General features: G+C 40.0%; 1 protein-coding gene across 1 annotated transcript; it reads left to right on the top strand.

Annotated features, from left to right (window-relative positions):
• The first annotated feature begins 700 nt into the window (after positions 1 to 700).
• Positions 701 to 19,714, top strand: LOC143882221 (RNA-binding NOB1-like protein). The gene is made up of 6 exons (XM_077385707.1): positions 701 to 1,024; positions 1,103 to 1,190; positions 10,784 to 11,792; positions 12,312 to 12,480; positions 19,125 to 19,244; positions 19,396 to 19,714. Exons 1-6 carry the CDS (start codon positions 797 to 799, stop codon positions 19,540 to 19,542), a joined length of 1,761 nt encoding a protein of 586 aa, XP_077241822.1. The 5' UTR covers positions 701 to 796; the 3' UTR covers positions 19,543 to 19,714.
• The last annotated feature ends 1,666 nt before the right edge of the window (positions 19,715 to 21,380 follow it).

Here is a 21,380-nt window from a genome sequence, read left to right as displayed (position 1 = left end):
ATAATCTATAGAAGGACTATACATTATGGAAGCCTCTATAGATCGGAGGGTTAGAATCATCCTATGGAGATGATTTTTAGGACACAACTTATTGACGTTGTGGCCCTTCACATGGACGGTTTAGATTATCCTATGACATGGGCCGTACAATACCTTGTGAAATATACCGGCGCAGGATGATCCAAACCGTTAATTTGATAGTTACGCATCGTGAATAGTTTGTGCCCCAAAAATCATTTCCATAGGATGATCCTAACCCTCAAATCTACAGTAGAACTGTACATTATGGAAACCATATTAGATCGGAGGGTTACAATCATTCTATGGAAATGATTTTTTAGGACACAACCTGTTCAAGTTGTGGCCCATCAAGTGGACGGCTTGGATCATCCTATAATGTGGGCCATTAAGTACCTTTTGAAATATATTGGACGATAAGGCCACATTGTAGGATGATCCAAACCATCCATTTGATGGGCCACAACGTGAATAGGCATGTCCTAAAAACAATTTCCATTATCCTAACCGTCCGATCTATTGAGGTTTCTGTGTAATGTATAGTCCTTTGTAAAACTTGGAGGGCTAGGATCATCCGATGGAAACGATTTTTTGACACAAACTATTCACGGGCCTAACAAATGGACGGTTTGGATCATCCTAAAAGTGGCTCGTACTGGACTGTATTATGATTTACGACTACACACCATATTAAAATCTCCAGTCAGAAACCCTAACTCGCGAGAACGAAGAAACTAAGAAACCCTAATTTTTCCAGTGTTCAATCTTCCATAACCCAATGGATTCCAATCCTCCGAAACGATCCGCCCCTTGCTGGAGCGACATAGTCCAAAAGCAACCCCCTCTAAAACCACAATCCGAAACCCTAAATCCCTTCCTTGAGAGCTGTAAATCAAGCAAAGGGGTTTCAGTTGCCATAGTCGATGCAAATGCTATAATTCATGGAGGAGAGAAACTGATGAATTCTGCAGACAAGTTTGTCTCTGTAAGCGAAGTTCTCGAAGAGGTAATTTGAAACAACTAATTACTTTAAAAGCTTAAGCTTTTTAGAGGTTGTGTTATTTAATCATTTATACTTGAGTAGGTACGAGACCCCGTTTCGCGTCACAGGCTCGCGGTCATGCCGTTTCCTGTAGAGATCATGGAGCCTTCTCAAGAAGCGTTGAAGAAAGGTGAGATTTTGAAATTTTGTTGATTATATGTTTTTACATTGATTGATGTATAATTAAGGTTATTTTTTGTTGTTTATTAGTAGTTGAGAAGATAATTCTAAGTATCTGTAGTGCGATATCGTTGCAATGTTAGGTTAATTCTAACTGTGAGGTGGGCTGTGTAATAGAGAGTGGGGGGGGGGGGGGGTATTTCATTAAAATTGTTAGGTAAGCGATAAACAATATAAGGCAATGTCTAGCTATGTGAAGAACATTATAAAGTAGGAGAGTTCAAGAGGGAGAGGAGACCTAATGGGAGTGCCATTAATTGGTTTAGAACAGAACTGATGGCCATGTCACATGTAGTGCTACTTATTGCACTGTTGAAACCACATTTTGGTTACGTCTGTCGTCTAGGGCATCAATTAGCCTGACAGAGAATTGGTGTCCTTGTATAAATGGATGGCATGGGAAGATTCTGCATGAATTGCTTGATTTGAGGTATTTCTTATGCACATTGGAGATGAATACTGTACTACTGTGTTATCTGGGTCTGGTTAATCTCATAGGTGAGAACATTTAATATGTTTTGGCTCGATCCTAGGGGTGGCCAGAACCGAAGAACCGAACCGGAACCGAAGAAATGAACCGGAACCGAACTGTAAAAAAATATTTTTGGTCCGGTTCGGTTCCACTGATGAAGAACCGAACTTATTCGGTTCGGTTCCGGGTCTAATGTTCTCGGTTCGGTTCCGAAACCGAAGAACCGAACTTTGAATATATATATATATATATATATAATATTTTTTATATTTCTATTATACATATACTTAATAATATAAATTACTTATAATATTAATAAGTAATAGTTAATACTATTCTTATAATAAGAAAGTAACTTATATTATAACTTTAATTAAAAGTTTTTAAAAATTATAATTAATAATTAATAATTAGCCATTAGAACCAAAGAACCGGACCGGACCGAACCGATTATGTTCGGTCCGGTTCGGTTCGGTTCTTACGGTTCATGGAACCGAGAACCGAAAAAAAAGGAACCGAGAACCGAGAACCGAACTGGTTGGCCACCCCTACTCGACCCAATGTAAAGGTCATGATGATACACCAGGTGTCTTGCTGGAGTCTGTAGACACCCCATTTTGACCGAACCCTTTTACGTTTTGTTTTAAATAATTACCCTAATAAACTAGTGTTCCGAGGTCCCAAATTGTGCCCTAGGTTAGCTTAGGGTCCCACCGAGGTCCATGTAAAATTTCGTCAAGATCCGTGCGCGTTTGCCTAGCAAACAAGCTAAGACAGTGGTGGGGCAAGTTCAGAAGAGTGGCGATTTAGCCAGAAAAGGGGTTGTGTTGGAATCTGAAAAACCAGTTCAAATTCGCAATTTTGGGCTGTCCAGGAGGATATGTGGGTGCACAGATTAGTGTACAGCATAATTGAGGGGTGCATTATCCAGGAGCTTGGCAATTTTGTAAATAAGAAAGATTCTTTTTTTCCTTTTCAAGTAATGATTAGAACCTAATCTAGCTTAAGGGAGGTTAAGGGCTAGGATTAGTTAGGAGGGCATCTTAGGAAGCTTCCTAGGTGGTTAGAAAGCCTTAAATCCCCACCATTGAACATAAAGGGGATTTGAAGGGTTGAGATCAAATTTCTAAGGAGATATTTTTCATAATATTTTCCCCCTTGCTATTGCCCAATACCACCTTTGTCTTGGAAAATGGTAGTGACGAATACTCTATAAGGGTTGTCCAAGGCAATGAAAGGGGGGCTGAATATATCATTTTCCTTTATACCCCTTTACCTACCTGGGGCACACCCTTGTGCAATAGGGTGTATTTGAAATCATATAAAGGGGCTGTCCTGGAAGAAATGGGGGGGGGGTCGGATTTATCACTTCCCTTTCCTTACAAAAGCCTGTCGAGCTAGGGTTTTAGGAGATGCTCATTTTTGCTAACAGAGAAAGAGAGAGAGAGAGGAGGAAAAACAACATCCCTAATATCCAAACCGCATCCCATCTCCTTCATCCACCTACCATTATCTCCACCACCATTAAGCCCGACCACCTCCTCCAGCCAGCCACCTGCGGCCTGTAAGGAGGCGACTTGTGATGCTTTAAACTGTCCTGGAAGAAATGGTGGTGGTCCGAAGGTGGAGGTGTGGTGAAGAAGGTGGGGATGGGGTGGTAGTAGAGGAGATTGAAATGAAAAAAATGGAGGTGGGTTTGATGAGGGTTTGGTGATTGGGATGGTGATGGGTGGTTAGAGGATGGAGGACCGGATTTAATGGAGGTTGTGACCGGATTCCGGCGAAAATCCTACTGGAGAAGAAGAGGGAAAGAAGCAAAATCTAAGGATTGGACGGGGTTATAAGAAATGAGAAGGGGGCTGTAAAGATGGGAGGTGGGGTTTTGAAGATGATGGTAGAGAAGAACAAAGAATAAGAAGGAGAAGAAGAAGAAGAAGAAGAAGGAGAAGATGAACTTGCCGGCCGGAGAAAATGGTGGTTGGTCGGATTCCTGTGGGTTTGTAGGGAAAAAATAAATGAAGAGGAAGAAGAAGAAGAAGATGGTGGTGTTGATTGGTAGTGGTGGTGGAGGCGAAGAGGAAGAAGATCGGAGGTGGTTGGCTGGAGGAGGTGGTCGGGCTTAATGGTGGTGGAGATAATGGTAGGTGGATGAAGGAGATGGGATGCGGTTTGGATATTAGGGATGTTGTTTTTCCTCCTCTCTCTCTTTCTCTGTTAGCAAAAATGAGCCTCTCCTAAAACCCTAGCTCGACGGGCTTTTGTAAAGAAAGGGAAGTGATAAATCCGACCCCCCCCCCCCCATTTCTTCCAGGACAACCCCCTTTATATGATTTCAAATACATCCTATTGCACAAGGGTGTGCCTCAGGTAGGTAAAGGGGTATAAAGGAAAATGATATATTCAGCCTCCCTTTCATTGCCTTGGACAACCCCTTATGGAGTATTCGTCACTACCATTTTCCAAGACAAAGGTGGTCTTGGACAATAGCAAGGGGGAAAACACTATGGAAAATATCTCCTTAGAAATTTGATCTCAACCCTTCAAATCCCCTTTATGTTCAATGGTGGGGATTTAAGGCTTTCTAACCACCTAGGAAGCTTCCTAAGATGCCCTCCTAACTAATCTTAGCCCTTAACCTCCCTTAAGGTAGATTAGGTTCTAATCATTACTTGAAAAGGAAGAAAAGAATCTTTCTTATTTACAAAATTGCCAAGCTCCTGGATAATGCACTCCTCAATTATGTTGTACACTAATCTGTGCACCCACATATCCTCCTGGACAGCCCAAAATGGCGAATTTGCTGGTTTTTCAGATTCCAGCACAACCCCTTTTCTTGCTAAATCGTCACTCTTTTGAACTTGCCCCACGACACTGTCTTAGCTTGTTTGCTAGGCAAACGCGCACGGATCTTGACGAAATTTTACAGGGACCTCGGTGGGACCCTAAGCTAACCTAGGGCACAATTTGGGACCTCGGAACACTAGTTTATTAGGGTAATTATTTAAAACAAAACGTAAAAGGGTTCGGTCAAAATGGGGTGTCTACAGAGTCATATAAATTTATATGCTCAAGTGACTCTGGACAATCTAGCTGATTTTCCCTGGAAGTAGAATCAATAAAAAGTGAAGTGCACGAATAAACTCCAATTGTGGATCAAATATGTGCCCTTAGTAGTGAGCATGATAGTAACTGCGTGTTTGTGTTTACAGCACTAAACCCGAGTTCTATCTTTGAATACTTGTCCGGGGTAGAGAGTTTGAGTGAGACAAATTTCAACAAGTGGAAGGAACATATCAATATTGTGCTGGGTTGCTTGGATCTGGACTATGAGCTGAGGTATGATGAACCAGTGAAACCTACTACTCAAAGTACAACTGTGGTTAAAGCCACTTACAAGAAGTGGGAAAGATCAAATCGTATGAGTCTTATGATAATGAAGAGCACTATCTCCACTTCCATGCGAGGGATCATCATCGATTTGGATAAGAGGAAGGAGTTGACTGCAAGAGAGTTCCTGCAGGCGATGGAGGAGCATTTTAGAGGATTATCCAAGGCACTTACAGGTACCCTAATAATGAGGATGATCACGATGAGATATGATGGTCAGACTGGTGTAGGGGAGTACATCACAAAGATGAACGATATGGCATCTCAACTGAACGAGATGGATGTCGAGATCTCTGAAGGTTTTCTCGTTCATTTCATCATGACTACTCTACCTGCGCATTTCGGTCCATTCAAGGCAAACTATAATATGCAGAAAGAGACGTGGCACATGAGCGAGCTGCTAGTCATGTGCGTCCAGGAGGAAGAGAGGTTGAGGAGACTTGAAAGTTCCCATTTTATCCGTCACTGCCCATCTAAAGGGTACTCCAAGAAGAAAAGTAAGAAATGTTCTGGAAAAGGCAAAAAGAAGGCTACAGATGGCATGGTTCAGCTGGGTCAGCTTGGTGAGATGAAGTGCCATTTTTGCCGCAAGCGAGGCCACATACGGAGGGAGTGTGCCAAGTACCAAGAGTGGCTAGAAAGGAAAGGTAAGCCTTTACTTTCTGTCATGAATCCTTTCTAGTTGATATTCTTAGAAATACTTGGTAGATAGATACTGAATTTATTATTTACATCTCGAATTCTATACAGGGTTTTCTCCGAAGCCAAAGACTCAAGAAAGGATACCTGACCATTAAAGTAAAAAGTGGAGTCGAGGCGAACGTGAGGGCCATAGGGACTGTCTAGTTTTAGAGAGTGGTTTTATTTTGGATTTAATAGATACGTTTTATGTATTTTATGTTCCTACTATGAGTAGGAAATCTTATTTCTGTGTCAAAACTTGATTTCTTGGGCTTTAAATTTATGTTTGTCTATAATGATTTTTCTAATTTTCTCTATTCCATGGTTCTTTATGGTTGGGTTTGGCACCCTCGAGGCCAATCTCTATATGTTGACATTAGGTAGCTCCTTTGCTCAAACTTTGCTTTTCCTGCATGTGAATGTTGAAATCGAATATGTTGGTAATGAACGAAATCAGGTAAATGAAAACTCCTTCAGTTTGTGGCATAAACATTTGGGCCACATTTCCATCAGTCGGATGGAAAGACTGGTTAAGGATAGTGTTTTACAATCAGCTGGCTTTTCTGATTTTGGCATTTGTAAGGAGTTGATTAAGGAAAAACATACAAAGAACTAGTAAGAGGGGTGCTACTAGGAGTACAATAGATTGGATCTTAGAGGTCATTCATACCGACATCTGTGGACCTTTTTCGAGTCCTACTTTTAGTGGCGAGACATATTTCGTTTCCTTTACATACAACTTTTTCTGATGCGGTTACGTTTATCTTATCAGTGGAAATTTGGAAACCCTAGATACTTTAAGATTTATAAGGTTCAAGTTGAGTTACAACTCGATTTAAAGATCGAAGTTGTGCAGTTTGATAAAGGGGATGGGTACTATGGTAGTTATGCAGAGACAGGCCACAATCTTGATGCATTTGCAGTTTATCTACAAGTGAACTATATTGTCTATCAATAAACAATGCTAGGTACATCTGAGCAAAATGATGCGACTGAGAGGCAAAACCGTATTCTTAGGATCTGTTTGGATAGGCCTGACATTTGGATTTGGATTTGAGATTTTGAAAGACGTGGATTTAAAATCCAGAATTTCCAAATCTATAAGTTAGTAAATATTATGTTTGGATTGCTTCGTGAGGATTTGAATTTCAAATCTAATATCTTCAAATCTTTTGTTTGGTTGCGTTTCAGTTTGGATTTTGATTTGATTTCTAGGAGATGGATATCAATACCAAGTGAGAAAAAAATCTGAATCCAAGCTTTCAAACCAAAAGGGCAAGGTAAAATACATTAGATACATCTATATAAATCCCATGGTGTTTGAAACTGTTGATGATCAACTTACCCTCTGAACTAAATATCTTAGCAAGACAAGGATGAAAGAGAAAAGGAGACTTGGATATTCATCATGAACCATAGGCTTCTCTATTTTTATCTGGTTTATGTGTGGGATATAACACTGGCCATCAATTCGACGATAGAAAGTCATAAACTTCTTCTCTTGTGCTCATTCCAAACACGATTTTCTCTTAATGCAGGCAACATATGATGGATGATACATGAACTCTTGATGCATTACATTCGAGTGATTCTAATACAAAAATACTGTATATAACAATGTATCATCCGAAGTTCCAATAAATCTGCATAATTGAACCCATGCAATCTGTTAAGATTGCTTACTTGTGAGGCATGAACAGACTCAGATTCAGACTCTTAACTATATTAGACATGGACGTAGATTGAGAGTTGAATACAATGATCCTAGAAAAACCCCATCCACATAAATGATGAACACTCAATATGCTGTCAAACAATTCTCAACCTTTTCAAGAATCTCTTCCATGCTAAAAGCTTCTTCCTTCAAATGTAAAATAATATAAAAGAGAACTACAATAAAATCTTATCAAATGCAACTAGTTATAATGCAAATATACTATTAGACAAGAACAAAATAAGCTTTATTCCTTCATTGCTACCAAAATAAAAATGAGGTCTCTGTGCTCTTCACGTGCAATCTTTCGTGTTCTCTTGCACTCTTCCGACTCAATGTCAGATCATTTGAATTACTTGTTTATTTTTCTGAAGGGTAACAAATTTAGTGAGTCATTAAAAAATAAAATAAAATAAAAAAATAAATTTATTGATAGCTGTTTCGAATTCCATCATTCAAGGCGTCCCATCAAGAAATAAAACTATAGACCAGAGGCCCTCTAGGCCCGTTAATGTACCCCATCTAGATACCTCCTTGCAGCTAAAGTAGTTTCATAATTCACTCCAATAGGCCGAGGCCTTCCATTTAGTCCAGATACAATCCAACTTCACCAGTGCTTACCTTGCTCCTTGCCAGTTACATACATAACCTGTAAACTTGTCACCATGTAGCACTACTCTTTTACATGCATCATTTCCCTAATGATTCTCAGTTCCTCCCATGGTCTTAGGATCTTGAAATATGCTAATCCCCCTATCGTGATTGACCCTGTGCCTCAAATGCTCACACCAACTGTGCCATTCATACCACCGAATATAATGGGATAGCAATTCCATGCCGATCCTGTCCCTTTCTCTGCTACATTTAGCTGTCACATTTTATGTTTATCGTATCCTCCCTATACCACTATACTCTCCATCCTTGGCCAGATTATCTGCATCCTCATTGGCCGAGTGCCTTCTATGTTGAAATTTAGGTGCTACCCACTCGACAAGGTCTCTGATTTTGTCAATGAGTCCTGCTAGCTTCCACAGCCCAATTGTTTTGTGAATCGCTCATAATTGCCATAGCGGGAAGCGATTGTGAGAAGTGATATGGGAAGCGAAAGCGGAAAGTGAGGGGTTTAGAAGAGAGAAAATGCGGGAAGCAAAAAGTAAATAGAAAATTTTGGAATAATCATTGAAAGTCAACATGAAGTCGAAATAAGCCTCATAGGAAGCGAACAAGAAGTACATATAAAGAGTAGGATTGTTATGATTTGGGCTTTCTCTGGCCCCCTTGGGATTGGTGATTCAAATGAAGCAGAGGTCAGGGCCGTCTTCCATGGCATTAAGTTGGTAGAGAGGGCCGATTTGGCAAGGGTGATAGTGGAGGGTGACTCACTTAATGTGATAAGATGGTTACAAGGAAGTTGCCCTCACCCTTGGAGATTTGCGAGATGGTTTGATGAGATTATGGACCGTGTAGGGGAATCTAGGGCAGATTTAGAAGCAGACAGATTGGCTAGGGAAGGAGTCACCAGAAGGGAGTTAGAAATTTCTGACTTTCTTCCTCCGTGATGCTTGAGTGTATTTTTCCCTTTTCTTATTCTTCTTTTCTTTGCTTTTGCCGACCTCCTCAGTTGGTGATGCACATTCTTTCTCTTTAATCAATGAATCTTTGCCATTCAAAAAAATAAAAATAAAGAGTAGGATTCTAGCAGGCTAGTGATGAAGACATGGTTTTAAATTTTGACCAAAATCTGAAATTTCGGATTTCGGTGAGAACCGAAATTTCGGATTTCGGTGAGGACCGAAACGAAAAGGTACTGAAACTGAAATTCGTTAATTTCGGGAATTTCATCGAAATTTCTATTTAAATAATAATTTTTATTGCGTTCACTAATTTTGATCAGAATTTCGTCCCTAAAATCTGGGATTTTGTGCGTCAATACCTGTTTCGGATAACCCCGAAATTTTAGCCGAAACCGAAATTTAAAAGCATGGATGAAGGTTTAATATTGGTAAAGATTACAAGTAAGAAATAAGACTTCATGACTAATTAGAATTACAAGTTTTAAGAATTTACACTTGCACATGTCTCGTTCATGTATATTTAATCTTACGTTTTTGGGAAAACAAAAATCTACACAATTTTCATTTGAAACTTAAGACGAGTTTTCAAGCTTTAAATGCACTCTTTTGTTAAAAATGCTCTTTCAACATTATCGAAAGGAGAAAATATCCTAGAGAAAAATTCACTTAAATAGGAAACGTACTCTTAAGTCTTAATTAAGAGGAAACACTTAAGCGACTGGGAGGTGCACTTCCCTTAAATTTGAGAAGCGAGAAGAACTTAGCTTTCAAATCATTATAAAAAAAGAAAAAAAAGTAAAGAAAAGAAAGAAGAACTCAGCTTCAGAAGTGAGTTTCCGGGGAAGCGAGCTTCTCATCCCCAACTAGGAAGTTTCCGGTAACCAGTTGCCCATGCTATGACATTGGATGAATTACTTGGCTTTTTTTTTTTTTTTGAAAATTAACAATGTTATTAATCAACCCAATTCAAGTACAACCAAAAAACAGGGGACAAGATGTCCCCGAGAAGTCAAAACAAAGCCAAGCCACCCTTAATCGACGGTGGATATACAATGGAAGGATTTATGCAAGATCTTCATTGAAAACAATAAAAGTTTCATTCCGAGTCGCCCCCTCCTTAGCAATTTCATCAGCTTTTCTACACAGAATTACTTGGCATTTCTACACGCAGAGTTTTTTTTTACTTGAAACACAAGAAGTTAGTACCACACACACACACACACACACACAGAGACACAAGAAGTTAGTAAAATGAAATAGAACCTATATAGAGAAGACACAATATAAATTGAATAAAGACTCAACAATACAAACACACTTGTCAAAGCTATATTTCATAATTTTAGAGGCTAAAATCATCAGAATGCGTCTTTACGAAGTCTTGTCTTCTCATTTCCATATCAGCCTAGTGGCATGGAATGATATTTCATAATGTCAGGTATTTGTTCAAGTTCCTAGCTTGTTTTACCCCTTCAAAAATGTTATTTAACCTCATTCCTGAGTGGAATTTCAACTTCAAACTGCATAGTTCTTCATCATTCCTTGTGATCTGTTGATAAATGAAATGATGGCCGCTTATGAAGGGTTTCTCAATATAATTAAATTGCACTGCACTTATTGAGATGGATGCACAATACATTTATGTTAGCGTTTGTTTGTTGATAAATAGTAATGTGGAATAAATACATTCTTATGTAACTATTTTGATTTTCTAGTTATCAACTTTGCAAGGGCAACTGGGGACTTACAAACCCTTTCAGATGTTGATCTTAAGCTTATTGCTCTAACTTATACATTGGAAGCCCAGATCCATGGAATTAATCATCTTAGGCACAGCCCTCCTCCACTTCATGTGGTCAATGTGAAGAAATTACCTGAGAAAGAAATGCCTGGGTGGGGCACCAATGTGCCTAATTTGGCAGAATGGGAAGCTCTGGAACACACAGTTGACGCGGGCTCGGATTTTGATTCTCGAATCCTCCCACTAAAAGACATGAACTTGAATCTCATCCCTATGGATGATCATGTTGGGGCTGAAAATAATTCAGTGGATTGCAGCAATGATACCCTCGCTGAGCCTCAAGTGGATGGAGATCACGGTTCTAAGTCGAGTAAAATAAGAAAGTTCATGCCTCCTAAGAAAGAGGTTATCATTGAAGGGAAAAAGATGGTAGCAGATGGAATTGATGCCTCACAGGGAGAAGGCGATGATAATGCCAGTGATTGGCTGCCAGCTGTCAGTCGAAGCACTCATAGGAGATTTCTAAGAAGAAAAGCGAGGCGTGAATTGTCCGAGGCATCCAAAAATCTTGATCATTCTGATGAAGACACAAACACGGATGCCAAACTTATTGATAATGTTGCGGGTGAATTGGACTCTGAGTTTCTGCAGGAAGGGAAAGTAGGCGTGTCTTGTGAAGTGGCGGAATCTCATGACCCTGTGGAGGTTGACGAAAGCTTAAATTATGAAAGTATTGTTGCTGAAGGAGATGTAGATGAAATATCCACTGGATTGGATGAGTTAGAGATCTCGAGTCAAACGGATGAAAGCATTGGAACATCTCTACTGGATGATGGTAGTAGTGAGCAGAGCTGGATGCTTAGATCCTTATCGGACTCGAGTGTAGCCTGTGTGACAAGTGACTTTGCAATGCAAAATGTTATTCTCCAGATCGGTCTACGGCTTCTCGCGCCTGGTGGGATGCAGATACGTCAGTTGCATAGGTATATGTCTATATCACATTCATTTATCAAAGAAAAAAAGAGGAAATATTTCACATTTAGTTAAGCTGCTGGTTGCCGATGTTTTATTTGGTTTTCTTCTTACTTTGCTAAGTTGCTTCTGTTTTATGCTTATTTCTTGGTGATTTATTCCGCATGTTTTCAAACTCTTGCCCTCTGAAAGATGTGTAACATTAGTCATTCCTACTTTGATGTTCTTGATAGTGAATTTACTTTCTGAAGATAGTAATGATACTGTTGGTTATTAGATAGGATTTGTAGGCAATTTCACAGAAAGCCATTTTCTAGCTGACTTTTGCACGTGTGATCAGCCACACAGGCTCACTTTTCAGCAGATTTTGTCTTATTCATTAAATTCATCTGAGGTGCTGTTCTGACATGCAAAAGTCAGCCGCAAAATGGCTTTCTGTGGAACTGCCTAGCAAATCCCTTGTCAGATTGTTCATCACAAATCCATGAGACTCACAGGGTCAGGGTATTTAATAACTTCTTTTTTTTCAGGTGGATACTGAGGTGTCATGCCTGCAATAATGTAACTGCAGAAATTGGGAGGATATTCTGCCCAAAATGCGGCAATGGTGGCACACTCCGCAAGGTATCTGCAACAGTGGGTGAAAATGGAATTGTTTTAGCAGCTCGTCGGCCTCGTGTTACACTTAGAGGCACAAAAGTAAGTCTCTTTTTTTAAAATTTTTCCCCAAGTAGCAGCAATTAGTATTGGTTACAAATTTATGCACGGACTCATTAATTTCCATAGCTTGTCAGTATGCTCAGTACTGCAACTCCCTTTATTTGTCTAGGACCGATTGGGGGTTGTATCTATTGCCCCAAATTGTAAACTCTCTCTAATGGCAGAAGTTTAGAGCAGAGGCACATGGACAAAGAGATGGAATGGAGATGTACTCTCTCTCTCTCTCAATGTCAATCTCTACGTTGACATTCAAGCACTTTAGCTAAGGTCATTCAGGAACTCGCCTGCAATCTGATGGTCTATTAGAGTCCAAATTGGAGGCAATCGTCGCAAGCAGAATAGAAGTGACTCTTTGCTGAGGTTGTTTTGAGAGGCATTCTCTTGAAACATTTTCTGAGTAGGCCTTTCATTTCTATTCGCACCTTCTGTTTTTGCCTTTGAGAACCACCTGTAAAAGGCGTAAGCGGATATATTTGCCGCTTCCTTCTTTAGCTACGATGACTTTTTCAGAGCCTGTCTTCAGAACTTCCCCTGCTCCCAGGTTCCTGAGGTGAAGCCTCATTCTCCTCTTCATCTTTTGCCCATGGAGCTGCTACTAAGTACTCCAAATCTTAGAAGCAGGAACCTTCCCTCAGGGTGCCGCTCCCACCCTGGAAACTCGATTCGGCGCTCCTTAGGAAGGAGCTTCCAGGGAGTGCGACCCCAAAGAAACGGGAACCGCTCCCATGATGCTCCCAACATGTTCATATTACTTCATCAGTCCCACCATCACGAACTTCCTTGCATCAAAGTTCTCCAACTCTTCAAAGTATTTCATTGGAGCAAGCACAAAGGCATCTTCAGATGGCACGAGGAACGAGGGCACGAAAATGAAGATGATTAGAAATTATTGCTTTTTGACTCACTTAAATTTTGAAAGATATATAAATGAAAATGGTTAGAAATTACTATTTTTTGATGTACTTGAATTTTAAAAGATGTATAAAGAAAATATTGCATACACGCTCCCATGAAGCTCCCAAATCTAGACTCTTCTAGGCCCCCACGCTTCCCGCCCCTGCCTCCATTTCGTGCTTCTAAGCTCCAAATACGATTAAATCCCAACGTCATAAAAAATTGCAGCTGAAACTTAGAGTTAAAAAAGAGAAGATGGAAAAACCTACTCTGAAAGATCTAGTGCAAACGCCAATTTTGTATAAGACGATGAAGAACATGGTGAAGTTGCGTTTGGTTGCTCGGGGTGGCTCGCAAAGTAGTGGAATATGAATTCAAAAGAAGTCATACGGGAGGAGACAATCATTTTGATTTGTCTAGAATTACCTCGGAGAATAGTAAAGCAGTGTTTGGTTGCACGGCATATCCTTGGAAAGTAGAAGAATATGTAGGGGTGTCATTACCAATATAGAGATAGAGGAAAGAGAGAAGGAAGGGAGAGAAAGAGAGAGCATCATTCCCTAGAAAATTCAACCAAAATTTTTTAGTCTTGGAAGGATTTGCTTTTAGAGGGGACAAGGAATCCACATCATCACACAAGTAATTATTATATGGGAGAAATCCAAGGGAGTCCAATGCTATTTTGGCAACCAAACATGGAATGACATGCCAAATCCAAACCAAATTCCGACAGCTGCTGAGCTTTTGTGCAACCAAACGAAGCATAAGGGAAAACAGAGCATTAAACCAATGACACATCCAAGGTGGAAGTGAGTGAATAGGAGGTGGTTTTGGGGGCTCCTGGAGGGGGTGGGTTTTCGGAGGGTTGTGCTGTAACCAGCGGCGCTTTTTGTTTTTTTAATAAGGACACCAGTTACTAACATCATGTACTATGGCAACCATTTCCTTTTCATATACTGACAGTCTCGTGTTCCTTTGTGACAAGGCCTTGCTAGTATATGCTATAGGTCTTCATTTCTGAAATAATACTGTACCCACCCGGCTCCTGAGGCATTACATTCTATTACAAGTTCTTGTGAAAATCCGGTAGGGCTATAAGATCAGTGTAGTGCTCATAGAGTGTTTTAACCTCTCAAATTCCAAGTCAGATCTCATTCCAGTGAAAATAATCTTTTTTTTTAACATCTCTCTAGGAGCTTACTGTTTTTTCCATAGTTTTCAATATTCTACAGTAATAGCCAGTGTGGCCCAATAACCCCGGAAAGGTTTTAGAATTTGTGGGTTTTGGCCCATTAATCTCACTGTCAATTTTGGTTGGATATGTGACGACTCCATTCATTGAGATAATGTGTCCTAAATAATCTGACTGTGTACGCCCAAATGAGTATTTGGGATGCTTAACTTAGAGATTGTTTTGCCGAAGCATTTCAAGGATAGTTTTCAAGTGATGTAAATGGTCCGTCCAAGTGGGGCTATATAGACTAATATGTCATCAGATAATACGAGGATGAATTTGGGAAGAAAGGCCTTAAATACCTGGTTCATTAAGCTCTAAAAAGTGAATGGTGCATTAATGAGTCCAAATGGCATTACAAGGAACTTGTAGTGCAGTTCATGCATGCGGAATGCTGTTTTAGGAAGGGATAGGGTTTATAGGTGCAGAGTTCTTGTACTGTTTACTAGGGTATAAAAGGGATTTACAGGTTTGGATTGATCTGTTGAAGATGGTAAATTTGAATTATTTTTGGTCTGGAAGGTCTGTAAATTTCAGTGAGTAGTAGGGGACTGCTTACATGTTCATTTAAGGACTGCTGCGGGTTACGGTGGACTGTAACAAGGTAACAGTGGACTGTTGGGGCTTAAGGCTGTGACTGTAATAAATTCGTCGGAGCTGTAGAAGGGTTCTGGAAGGTCTGTGTTTCTTTTTTGGTGGTGTTGGTTGGGGGCGTGGGGGTGTAAGCTGGGGTTTGGCGGGGACCCCTGTTCTGGAAGGGTTTGGTGATGTAGCAGTTGATAGAGAAGGCTACAGGTTCTGTTTAGGCTTAAGCTATGGGTATCGAAAGGATTCAGGTGAAGTATTTAGGACTGGTTGGAGGTTGCGGCTGGGTAGTCCAAGATGGAGGACTGTAAACTGACAGTTTGGTTGCAGGTTTGAAATAGGGTGTTGGATTTACTAGAGATACTGAATGAAAGGAATTCTTGGCAGGTCTAGATCTGTAACATGTTGTTCAAAGGCGTTAGGGGAGGTTTGATCCTGGATTGATGATGATCGCAGGTCAGATCTGGTCCTTAAAAGGGTGATTAACAGGTGAAAGGGATAGGTTTGGGATGTGACAAGGTACGGGAAGTGAATATTAGAGGGGCAACAATGTGAAGTGAAAGATTGGTTGACTGTCAATTAGAGGATTCAGGTAATGGAGGGAATCAGTGGACTGTTGGATGATGGAAAATGTGTGCTTGTTCAATTCGAGGATTTGAATCGGTTTAGAGTTGATAGGCGACTATAGGAGAAGGTAATTGGGTGCTATGATTTAAAGGTTTAGATGGCTATGGCCTATGGGCAAGGGAATGGTAGGGTGAAGTGGTCAATGGTTTGCGAGAAAGATGGAAAAGGGTTTTGGGGATGACAGCCGTAGGTGAAGGCGTAGCTCGTAGGGAGCTCTGGTGGCGATCTTGGGTAGCAAGTCTCCAAGGACACAAAAATAATGAAGGGGAATTGTTGGAGGGATTGAGAAGAAGAAGAGGGGAGGAAGAAAAGTAGAGGGAATTCATACTACCTAGATTCTTCTCCTTGGCTTGGACGCACCAAAACTTGAGAGCTGATTTACCAGTTCATTCAATAACATATCATATATGAAAGGGCCATATGCCTTACATTGTATAGAGAAATTAAAAGCTACTTGAACTATTCCTATTAGGGGTGGACATGGTTCCGGTTCTAACCAAAGAACCGAACCGAACCGGCACATATGGTTCGGTTCGGTTCGGTTCCATATCTATATGGTTCGGTTCCGGTTCTGATATCCTGGAACCGATGGAAATTCGGTTCGGTTCTGGGTTTGGGATCCCGGAACCGAGAACCGACCCTCACCTTAAAACCCAATGCCTCCTCATTGGATAAAATCACCCCACCCCCTTTTAATTCACCCCTCTTTAACGTGTTGCTATGCTTTTAAAATTTTAATTCATCCCCCAAATTTGTGCCTGATTATCCCAAATTTGTGCATGTTTGTAGTTCATATATAATTTTTGCATTGCCCAAATTTGTGCCTGATTATCCCAAATTTTTGCATGTTAGTGTTTGTAGTTCATATATAAACAGGACCGAACCAAACCGAACCGATTATAAACACGTTTAGGCAAAATATCTACATTTGGTGAAGGTTGGGTAAACCCAGAACCGAACCGAACCGATTATATATGGTTCTGGTTCGGTTCGGTTCCAAACATATATGGTTCGGTTCTGGTTCCAATTTCAGGGAACCGATTATATATGGTTCGGTTCTGGGTATACCCCAAAACCGAACCGAACCATGTCCACCCCTAATTCCTATTGTAACAAGAACTAAGTCCTAGCCTAATCTAGACTCCTAATAGGATTGAAATAACATGACTAAAACAACTAGGATACTTTAGAACTTAACTAGGACTACTTAAAAATTTTCTATTTTTCTATGGTAAATAAGTAGGTGGCCCATGTGCATTTTAAGTATAAAAAACACACGGGTCAATTTGATAATGGCGCCCAAGGAAATCTTGATACTGAATTTGATAATAACCCCCATTCTCAATAAGCCAATGAGGCGGAGGCAACAGCTTTATTGTGGGGCTTGAGATGGTATGTGGAAGATGGGTCGGGAGATCTTTGAAGGGGACTCTTCAAATGTTATAGATTGAGCTACCAACAAAGCAACCATTCCATTGTAGATAGGGAATGTCATTGATGAGAAAAGGGATATTGTGAAGCAAATCCAGCTTAAGTTTCAGCTTTTATGTGACGTTCGGCCAACAAAGATGCGGACAAGTTTGCCAAAGATGGTGCAGACAGGGATGCTACTCAGATCGTGCAGTTGGATTACGGCACCAGGTTGGAGGTGTCAGCAGAAATACAACCTGCTCGGATGTGAAAAAATTAAGCCCGTTCTGGCACCACACAAGAAAGGGGCCCTGCTGTTCAAAAATCTTCTCTTGTGTGGGACGATTTGGTGGTGTTTTAGAATTTCTGACGGGGTCATGGGGATGCCCTGAGGGGTTCACTGTGTAATCTTTGGGCTGTTTGGACTGTATTTGTGGTACACTTGGGGATACCTGGTGCCCATGGTTGTATTCCGATTATAGTTTGACTAATAAAATCATTTATTTTCAAAAAAGTTCTCAGGGATTTTTTTTTTTGAAAGGTAACAAATAATTTTATGAATTTTCTAAAAAAAAAAAAGAAAAAAAAAACAATAATTTTATGAAAGCTGTGAGACCCAGTACAGCAATGGGGGATGAGTTGTCCCACCATCAGTCCTGCTACAGCAGTTCCCTGTTGTTTACACGGTGAAGCCGTCAGAACCCTTAACAATTACAATAACATAGCCCGGCCCAAAATGACATATTGCCAATCCAGTATCCCGGGGTTCCACCTGAAGCCTGCAAATACAGTGCACAGCAGGGACTTTGATGGTTCCTGCAACCCCAAAGACCTAACCTGAAACAGCTCTTCCCTACTTCATGCATCTCTCGACTTGGGTAAGCTTCTAACGGGTGAATTCCTCCCCTCTGCCGCTTTGAGCCAAACAACAACGCCCTCTCTTCATTCAAAAAAAAAAAAAACGCCCTCTGTCCACAGCGTCTTGGGCCAGCTTGTCTGCTTCTTCATTAGCTGAACGCTTTCTATGCTGAAATGAAGGCAAAACCCGTTTGACAAGATCTCTTATTTCTTCAATGATACCCGCTTGATGCCATGATCAAACTGCTTTATTAGAGGCCCAAGCTAAGACATTCGCCTTCAAGTTCTTGAGAATTATTGGTTGTTCTTTTCTAAACCCAGGGTCTCATATGAATAGTTATCATGTATCTTTCAAAAAGAAAAGTTCTGTAATGAAGTTTAATTTCGCAAACCTTTTTTGCTGTCATAAAATGAGGAAAGATGGAATCTGTCTTGGGGTTTTTCTGTAGTCTTCTGATTGAGGACCCACTCATGTTATAGGTTATAATTTGAAAACAAAACTTTCATGCACCTTCACATATGTGCCAAACCATGTGTGTCATTTTTAGAAGGTTTTCTCATGTTTAGTTTAGGTGCTTATACAAAGTAGATGGATGAGGGGATGTTTACTTGTTTTTCTGATTCTTTTTCGACTTTAGGTTCCTGTCTAATGTAGATGCATGATGTTTAAATTCTTTTATGAATGTTTATTTCATGTTAGCAAGTTGAGTCCTAGGCTTAGGGTCAAGGGGGATTCATCTAATGTGATAGCGTGGGTGATCCATTGGTGCCTAGGCCCTTGGATATTAGCCCGCATCAACAATAAGATTTTAGGTATTTGTAAATGGGCTGATATTTCTTTCTATGTCTTGATAGATGCTAATTGGGTTACATCTTTGTCTTTGCCCATTTTGTAATTTTTTTCTTTTATTATTGTCTCAAAGAAAGAAAAAATAACAATTTGTCTCATAAGTCACTCAGTTTTCATCTTTGAATTATTTATCTGATGTATACAATGAGAATTTCCTGTGTGCAGTTTTCACTGCCTTTGCCTCAGGGTGGAAGAGATGCCATCACCAAAAACCTCATTTTACGCGAAGATCAACTCCCCAACAAACTTCTCTACCCTAAATTGAAGAAGAAACCCAATAAACAGGTCGTGTTTCTTTTAAGTTTTGACAACAATTACACATTTTCTTCACACTTGTGGACTCTGCTTTCCAATTAGTGGCGCAGATTTAAACTCTATCTGTTTCTCTTTCTTTCAATGCATAATTGCGGGCTTATTGTTTTCTTTACTGTTACAGGGAATGGACATTTTGAGTTCAGATGATATCTTCTCTCACACGGCCGATAAGAAAGCTCCATTGAAGCCCCCTGTAAGACAAGCATTGGCAGTTTTCAGCGGAAAGAGGAATCCTAATGATAATCATTTCTCTCGTCGGAAGCATTAATCTTATTAGTAAGCAGCTTTTGTTAATTTGTAGGTGAGATATTATTTTGTTCCAAATTTTGACTTTTTGTTTTTCAAACCTCTGTTTGGTGTCTTAGTGAGTTGAAATTGTTGTGTGCAGTTGCCGATGTTCTAGCTTTATGAGATAAATATATTCGGATTAGTTTCGAACATATATTCGATGTTCTAGCTTTATATGCTTCATCAGATCTGATCTCGGCCTTTCCATGGCAACTCCTTTTGGGTCAGTTTGGTTGCACATAGTTTCCTTGTTGGGTAATGACGAATTAGAACTGCAGTAGTCAACGAGTGTTGTGGCAGTGAAGTAGTTTCCTCGTAGGGTAATTGTAAGCAGTGTTTGGTGTTTTGCCTTGTTTTGGGGTGCCACAACATCTACTAGTGTTTTGGTTGCATGTTCTGATTCAACCTCGTTTGGATGTCAATATTGCATTGAGCTTCCCAGGTACTCCCTGAGATGTCTCTTGGATAATTATTCTATGTCTACTGAGGGGTGGCATTCTTGCCCCCACGTAACTTTCAAATCAAATTCCACAAAAAAGGTGGAATTTTGTTTGAAAAATCTTGGGAATGGTGCCTATTCTGTCTCTCTAACTTCTCTCTTCTCTCTATATTGGTAATGGGTCTAATCATACCTCCTCCTTCCTCTACTCTTTGAGTTTATGCCGTGCACAGATATTACTTGCCACTATTCTCCGAGGTAATTCCAGGAAAATCCAATGCTTGTCTCCCCCAATATTCTACTACCCTCTAGCATGGTTTTAAATTTCGATCGAAATCCGAAATTTCGGATTTCGGTGAAGAGCGACACCGAAATCACCCAAAACCGAAACGGTCATTTATTTCGGCCGAAATTTTGGTTTTTCTGAAATTTCACCCAAAAATCTGTTTTTTTAAATTTTGGTAATTTCGGCCGAAATTTAATATTGAATAAAATATTGAGGGTTTTGTACCAGATTTCGACCGAAAATTTGAAATTTCGGCAAATTTTGGTCAAAAATTTGAAATTCCAGGGTCCGAAACCGGTACTGAAACCGAAATTTTAAACCTTGCCGTCGAGTCTTATCGAGTAGAATAAAAGATTTTCATCTCTCTCTCGCGCTCGTGCACGCCTCCTAGTAGAATAAAGGCCCGTTTGGATGCCGAGAATATTTTGATTTGGAATTCTCACATTTGCAGCCCTTTTTGCATTGACATTTGGATCCCGATCAAATCCTTGAATTTCCAATTCAGCGACTGAAAATCAGATTTCCAAATAAGATGTGCAAATAAGAAAATGGAAATCCACAATCTGGCAGTTTCCTTCACCCTCTTGGCTCATCAACCCTGCAGTAGGAATTACCTCCTTCCCCTCTCCGTCTCCCTCAACATTAGCTGGCAGATCTATTCATTTTGTACTAAAAACTCAATTCCAAATCCAAATACAAAATCCGAGGTATCCAAACGGCCTTAAAAGATTTTCAAATCTCTCTCTCTCTCTCTCAAGGTAGGATTTGGAAATAAGGGATATTTGTTCAAATCCAAATCTCGGCCGATATGGGAACTTAGCATAGATTGCAATAGGATTGTACGGTCTGTAGGATAATATCGCAAGGATAAAATCTCCTCCTTTGAGTTCTCTTACGTACTTCCACTGAAAAAGGGATGTGGTAGGAATATTTTGGTAATTTTCAATGTGAGAAGCACATTTTGGTATTATCTATAAGAAAAGTTTGGTAAATAGGATTTTTCAACGAAATAGGAATTTTTTGGATTTTCATTTTTCTCAATTTTTTTTAGGGAAATGATATCTGCGCCAAGTGTTTCGATAAACATGCACTC

The sequence above is a fragment of the Tasmannia lanceolata genome, unplaced genomic scaffold (genome assembly GCF_043159265.1).
Source record: "Tasmannia lanceolata isolate RefF3 unplaced genomic scaffold, GAP_Taslan_0.1 ptg000007l, whole genome shotgun sequence".
Classification (NCBI taxonomy): Eukaryota; Viridiplantae; Streptophyta; class Magnoliopsida; order Canellales; family Winteraceae; genus Tasmannia; species Tasmannia lanceolata.
This window is presented reverse-complemented; position numbering and strand designations above follow the sequence as displayed.